The 7,416-nt window shown below is 36.9% G+C and overlaps 2 protein-coding genes across 2 annotated transcripts in view; one reads left to right on the top strand and one right to left on the bottom strand.

Moving 5' to 3' along the window:
- The window catches only part of LOC108689534, a 10,113-nt gene extending 9,026 nt beyond the window's left edge, over positions 1-1,087 (bottom strand). Inside the window, exon 1 of the mRNA XM_018196327.1 lies at positions 1,028-1,087. The gene's annotated coding sequence lies outside the window, so the exon portion shown is untranslated. The remainder of the gene's footprint in view (positions 1-1,027) is intronic.
- LOC108689535 (protogenin-like) lies at positions 1,039-7,416 on the top strand. The gene is made up of 19 exons (XM_018196328.1): positions 1,039-1,124; positions 1,921-2,183; positions 2,271-2,421; positions 2,517-2,736; positions 2,805-3,031; positions 3,107-3,246; positions 3,330-3,489; positions 3,609-3,893; positions 3,997-4,164; positions 4,247-4,438; positions 4,512-4,690; positions 4,922-5,069; positions 5,148-5,252; positions 5,338-5,491; positions 5,573-5,706; positions 5,789-6,205; positions 6,272-6,546; positions 6,661-6,768; positions 6,853-7,416. Exons 1-19 carry the CDS (start codon positions 1,058-1,060, stop codon positions 7,063-7,065), a joined length of 3,606 nt encoding a protein of 1,201 aa, XP_018051817.1. The 5' UTR covers positions 1,039-1,057; the 3' UTR covers positions 7,066-7,416.

The raw sequence follows: 7,416 nt of genomic DNA, 5'->3' as shown, positions 1-7,416 counted from the left end.
TATATATACAATAAAATATATTTTTAATGTAATATATGCATGTTATACATACATGTAAACATAAAATTGCTTTTCATAAATATTAATTTTAAAAATGTTTGTGCTAGAGAGAAACCTCTCTCTGTATTGCATAATTTTATGACAATTTTACAGGATTATATTGTAGTATACAATATCAATCGAGCCTCGGCGTCGGCCAGATCGATCTCTATTTTTCCTACTCGCACGACGCGGCAGCGACTTCATTGCTTCGAGTTTCCCTCGTACGTTTCTAGGCGGCGGTAAATGCCGAGGACGCCCGAGGGAAAATGGCAAGCAAGAACGAGGGTGTCGCGTGCTAAAATTCGTCGGGACGCGTTACAATAAACTTTACGCCGGTGAAGGCGGTGGTGCGGGCACGATATCCCGGCGACGGTGTCCAAGTCGCGCGGGCATTTGTGATTCGCAATTCAGTTGTACGATATCGATCATATTTCCTATATTCACGCTCATAGAATCGGTACACACGCCGCGCCGGTTGACGATGTGAACGCGCATATACACGCGAACGCAAAAGCAGCGCAGTGAGGTCGGGCGGGGGCGGAGGGAGAAAAGGGCGCTCCAGCTCGACGAACGGAACGGCCGACGAGATATCTTTCTCTCTCTCTCTCTGTCCCTCCTCGGCTCCGACAAAGCCGACGATGTCAAACATGCGGCGTCAAGTTTTGCGCGCCAGCAACTCGACGACGACGTCGGCGACGACGACGACGACGACGACGACAACGACGACGACGACGACGACGACGACGACGACGACAACGACGACGACGACGACGACGACGACGACGACGACGACGACGACAAGGAAGTCGAAGGAAACGACGACGAAGAATCGACGACGGCGCACTACAGCCGTGCTTCTCTGTCAGTGAAAACTAACACACGTGAAACACACGAACACACACATATACACACACGCACGCACGAACACATACACACACGCACGTACATATACACGCGTACGCGCAATACACACGCACGTACGCACCGGTACGCGGTTGCCGATGAGCGTGGATATATGGCGGCGCGAGTACTGTTGCTGAGCGTCTTGATTACGGAAGTGTTGAAACCAGCTTGCGCCGCAGGTGCGTGCTCTATTCCTCGTATTTACGCCTACCATTCCCCGTCAACGACATTTCCTGAGAAACATTAAATCGCACGTTCCGTATCTCCCGAATTCCAGGCGACGATGTCTGGTACTGGTTTATTATGATGTACATGGCTCAGATCATTGTCGACCCCCGAGACCTTCTCGTTTCTTTGTATTCCCCTACATGAATTCCTTACATAGTGATGAGGCGAAGAAAGAGAGATGCGCAGTTCGCGTTATCACAGAGAAACCTGAGATTGTTTTCGTATGATATGCGTTTTATATGACAAACGTCGTGAAGACTCGCGTCTTTTTCGATACGCTTTTCAACCTGAAATATTTCTCTAGCGAAATATTTCTAATCAAGCACGTCTTTCTTGATTTTTTGTACAGTCAGTTTTTGTGGTGTTCGTAATTCATTTCCAAAATATTCAAAATATCAGAAATAAAATTGATATTCTAATGAATGATCAAGTAATGTCAAGGCTATATGTAAATTAACACAAAAATTGTTTTGGTACAGTTCAGTACATATTTATGTTATGATAGATTGGTTAAAATATGATGTAAATGTATGTCCGACTACTCAAAAAATTATTAAATATTTCCGTGAAATCAATATCATCAGTAATGTAATTTCTGATCAGTTATCACTGCAAAATTTAAAAAATTTTGGAGTCTAATTTTAAAGACATATATTTATTTTGATTATTAAATGATATTTCCAAAATATTGAAATATTTATATTCTGTAAAGATATAAAGATAATTTATAAATTGCCTGTTTGGCAGGTGTTAAAGGTATTGGAGGAAATATCAGTGGTAAGAACGTGTCCAAATCAGACAGTTCTGACACTGGCTTAATTAAAGGATTTGGATTAACACTGGAAATTCAACCTAGTGGCCATGTGATACTAGGAAAAAAGGGGATCACACTCAGTTGCATAGCTGGTTCAAATGAGACTGTGACTTGGTTGCACAATGGAATACCAGCACCTCCATGTGGTCTTATTCGCTGTATTCTTCTTTCCAATGGCTCTCTCCACTTTTACAAGGTAACGCATAGTACTTTATGGATTTATTATTACGAGATTATAATTTATACTTAGAAATTATATAACACAATGATGTATTATGTGTAGAAACAAAATTTACAAATGCAAAAGTTCAAAGAAAAGGAAAGGAATAATATTGTTAATGCTAGAAACCATAATAAAGATGAATATCGCTGTATAGCACGTACTAATTTAGGAGAGTTGATACAATCAGCTCCCACCATTATTCAAATAGCAGGTAAATGCAACAATCTACAAATTTATGAGTACAAGTTTCCTTTCTTTCAACAAAAATTTAGAAATTAGATTTAACGAATGTCACATGTGTTACAGAACTTGCCCATGTATTTAAAGAAACTCCAGAAAATATTACTGTTCAAGAAGGTGAAGTCACAAGATTGTCTTGCTTGATTGACAGTGTTCCTTTTCCACCCAATATTACGTGGCAGCATAATGAAACATTGTTATCTTATAATGAATCAAAGTATTCTGTGGTACCACCAGGTGTTCTGTATATAAGTGCAACGAAACTGTCAGATGCTGGCTCATATAGGTGTCTTTTTTTTTTAAATTTTTTATCGTTAATATTTTTATTGGAAACTAAAATGGAAATTGTTTCAGATGCATAGTCACTAATGAATTTCTAAAGAAGACCAAAAGGAGCAAAGAAGCAAAATTAACGGTTATTGTGAGAGCGGAGAACAAAACAATTCATACGCCATCGTCCTTGTTTCCACAAGTTTCGTACAATCATTGGCTGGTTAATGGATCGAATCTTAAGTTGGCATGTGCTGCATCTGGTTATCCATCACCATTCATAACATGGTCATTTATTCCTCGTTACATAGGTAAGATATTTGAATGCAGAATACACGTTTAGTTTGTTAAGAAAATTGAATACATTCGATTATATTTGTTTGCAGATAATGTTACAAAACCTCGCATCCTTCTTAATTCTACCACTGGCATTAGTATATTGTCATTAACAAACGTGAACATTTCTTATGCTGGTGTCTACCTGTGTTCTTCAAAGAATTCTATTACCAATGACTTACAAGTACAGGTAAGTGATTATATTTGTAATTGAAAGAAATTAATATTTAACAGAAAAAATTGACATATTTATATATACGTAAATTATTGCAGAATATAACAGTAGATATATTAATACCACCGTCATTTGTAAAAACGCCGATGAATCAAATCTGTCCAAATGGAAGAACAGCGAGATTCGAGTGTCAGGCGCAAGGATTACCCGTACCTCAAATTTATTGGCTAAAAGATTCATTAAATATTACTATTAATGGTAATGATATTATAAACAGATTTAGGACTTGCTAAGGAAGAACTTTAAACTTTTTTTCTAACACACTTTTTATTTACTCTTACGATTAATCATACATGAATGAATTTGAATGTTAATAGGTCGCAGAACAACTTATGTTAAGGAATATAATAAAATAGAATTAGCAATATCAGCAACAGTACCGTCTGACTCTGGCATATACCAATGTGTGGCGGTAAATGCAGCGGGTGAAATTTGGGCTGCTGGTCGGCTCCAAGTAAATACATCGCGTAATAGTCCTGCCACACCCACTTCTCTAAAGTGTCACGCTATTTCACCAGTTAAAATCTTAATTTCATGGGAACCACCAAAGTCTGTACCATATACCAGTATTACAGCTTATACCGTCCATTATAGTCCTGTAGGTGAGTTTGATATCTTGCGCTAAATATAAAGAACACAGATCTCTTAAGAGGCTTTTCAATTATCTATATTTATATATACGTTTGATATGTATTTCTAATATAGAAGGTGGTAAGGAGGAAGTTTCGCCGCCAGAACCAGGGAATTCTACATCTGTAGAAGTAACAAAACTTCTTGAACCGTTTACAAATTACTCGTTCTACGTACGCGTGTGGAATAACTATGGTGCTAGCGATCAGTCGGCTACCATTGTGTGTTCCACTGCTCCAAGTGGTATGTATTTCTATCCGTTTTTATTAACTTAATATCTTGTAATAAAATATAATTTAAGTTAACTTGAGATAACAATTTCCAGTTCCTAAAGGCACACCAAAAATGAATGTGAATATAATCAGTAGTACAAAACTAAATGTATCGTGGGAACCCTTAAGTAAAAAGGATTCTCGCGGCGTCATAGTGGATTATAAGCTATTATGGAAACTTCACCAGAGTTCATCTAGATTGGTACAATATCTACCTGCATCCGTTGAATACTACATAATTTCTGGTATGATCTTTGTTTATCTTTTTTCTCTGTTTTACAAAAGTAATAATTATACAATCATATATTACGATCACAGATTTGGAACCTGGAGCACAATATGATCTTCAAGTATTGCCAAGAACAAAACAGGGCGAGCCAAATATTAGTGAATCACAATTGGATTGGATTACTGTAACCATGCCATCTGAATCCAATCAGTTTACTATAAAGAATGTAGATATTCAAGTATTAATTGTAAACTCTTCAATTATCAAGGTTAGTATATCATTGATTAACATTAGAAATACGAATATTTCTTATATTCATTGAAAAGAGTACCTAAATAAATGAAAATAAAAAAGTAAAAAAATCTAATATTTTATTAATATAAATAAAGAACGTAATTAAAAAGTAATAGAGTGTTAAATTGTAAAATCACTAAAGTGTAAAATTGTAAAATTTTTATTATTTTTCGAATTGCTTTCTAAATCTTTGTTCCAATACTAGATGAAATGGAAGATCAACTTCAAGCAAAGTGATCAAATTGAATCAAAGTTCGATTCCTGGCAAATTTATTGCGAAAATCAAAATGGTGAAAATTTAAAGAATATTAGTTTACCGCAGAATATTACTGAATACTTGTTTACAGATCTTGGTAGGTACTTCACAATAAATGATAACACTTTTAATCATGTTATTTAAATTAAAAGTGCAATAATTAATTTTTATTCAGATATGAACGATTCTTATACTATGCATCTATGTATGGTGAAGAACAGCTCAGATGAAGCAACAAGCTGCTTAACAAAATATGTAGAGACCGTAGAATCCGATCCTAGTAAGTTTGTCAAATTTTTATGGATTATATCTGCACTAAATAAAAAAATAAACAATTTTATGCGATAATCTTGTAATTTTTTTAGATACTGTGCCAATGACATTGGAGGCTGTTCCCGTTTCGCCCACGTCCATTAATGTGTCATGGACATTGTCCGATGCGCATGATATAAATTCATTTGAATTTTGTTATTATGCGGTGCATGTGCAAAATTCTAACAATTCTAAATGTTCTATCATGTAAGTATAGCTCGATCTTTTGAAATATAAATATATCTGCTGACAAAAGTTTAAAATCTCTTTAAAATATATATTTTATAGAAATGACACAAAAACAAGTGTTGATGAGCTAAAGCCTTTTACTTTATATGAATTTAAAGTAAAAGCCATTAGACATGATATAAATCGAACCAACTTCTATAGCAAGTCTATAGAATGCTATACAAACGAAGATGGTGAGTCTCTAATAGAGTTGTTATTTAGAACAACAATACGTATGTCGGTTTTTTATATGGGATTTTATAAACGAAATTACAGTTCCTGGTAAAGTCGAAGGGTTACAATGGTTCTTAGAGAACAATACGAAAGTACGAATTGTATGGGAGGAACCGACGAATATAAACGGCATTATACAAAATTATATTGTCGGATATACCATAAATTTGACGACGACATGGAATAATGTAACTGTGTCTGGTAATAAAAGGACGACGAATCTACCAGACTTAGCACCAGGGAAACGATATTTCGTTATGGTACAAGCTGCGACGAATGCTGGCTATGGGAAACCTTCAAACCCTATTATTGTTTTTACCGGCGGTACTAGTCGTAACAGTAGTAATGGCGGTAGTAATAATAGTGGTGGTGGTGGTGGTGGTGGTGGTGGTGGAGGAACATCAAAAGTACCTGCCCCATCAGGCAATGAGAAAAACTCTAAGCCTGATCAGAGTCTAGGTGAGAGAAATGGACAGACTTGGGTTTAGAAACTGTGATTCATTAATAACCTTTATTATTATATAGGTGTGATCCTCGGGGTAAGCATAAGTATTGGATTTATCATGATATGCCTATGCAGTATATACTGCCGGAGGAAATTTGAGAACTCACGGTTGAGAAACGACGCTCAACCTACGAACGGGTGCGTGCTGTCGCGAAACAGAAATGAATGTTGTGCGGAGCAATCCTCCACGTCTGTGAGTCAACATATGAATACCACCGGTACCCCGAATGAGATTGAATTGGCAGTGCTATGTCCATCATCACCGATCGAAACAAATCCGCACTCAGACGCAAAGGTAATTGAACGTCGGAAATTCGAACTTATGTGAATCTTAATAAGAAATTATATATATATATATATATGTATGTGTGTGTGTGTGTGTGTGTGTGTGTGTGTGTGTGTTGTACAGGGCGCACAGTCTAATGGGGTTTTCGAAATTTGCGCGAAAGAACCCTTATTGTCGCCGTGGGAGATTAATGGAGGCTCGAAGGATGTTCATATTATGGAGAATCCTCAGGTATTATCATATTTTAAAAATATTTTGTTATAGACAATAGAAACGCATTATAGCTTACTAATTAATTCTTCGTGATTGTTACAGTACAAAAGAAGAGGCAGCTCCGCCTCGAATGATCAAGAGGATCGAGAGGAGGAAGAGGAGCAAGATCTAGAAGGCACGCAGCTCACAATGGTCAATTGTACTTTAGGCAGTAGTGCTAGCAGTTTAAATAACAATTCAGGATATCCGGACGATGAGATTTCATCGCCGAAAGCCACGTGTGCATCTGTTCCGGCGCTTGGACCAAACGGGTGAAAATGCGTTAGGAAATACGCTAAAGTGTTCAATGCTTCTCAACGGTATCAAGGTACAACAGGTAGGAGTATATGGATTCTCCTATTTCCTCCTTTCTTATGGTACGCCATCGATCATGCTCCGAATCAATGCGCGAGAAAAAGAAAAAAAAATAGCGATGTCTAGCCCCGAGAAAGCGAAAGCAATGCAAAATTGCAATAGCCTCGCGAAGCAGGAGTATTGTCTGACACATGATAGATGTAAATAATATTGTTTTGAAAGAAATTGTGGCGTTAATCGTCACATTGTAAATACAAGCAAGAAACATTTATCGCGCAGAAAACAAAGCTCGTCTGCATAAGCATCTCAGTA

The sequence above is a fragment of the Atta colombica genome, unplaced genomic scaffold (assembly GCF_001594045.1).
Source record: "Atta colombica isolate Treedump-2 unplaced genomic scaffold, Acol1.0 scaffold27, whole genome shotgun sequence".
Taxonomy (NCBI): Eukaryota; Metazoa; Arthropoda; class Insecta; order Hymenoptera; family Formicidae; genus Atta; species Atta colombica.
This window is presented reverse-complemented; position numbering and strand designations above follow the sequence as displayed.

Coding starts and splice junctions, on each gene's coding strand:
- LOC108689535 (XM_018196328.1), top strand. CDS start 1,058: ATGGCGGCGCGAGTACTGTTGCTGAGCGTCTTGATTACGGAAGTGTTG. Junction 4,691..4,921: donor TAAACTCTTCAATTATCAAG/GTTAGTATATCA, acceptor TTCCAATACTAG/ATGAAATGGAAGATCAACTT. Junction 6,769..6,852: donor ATATTATGGAGAATCCTCAG/GTATTATCATAT, acceptor TGATTGTTACAG/TACAAAAGAAGAGGCAGCTC.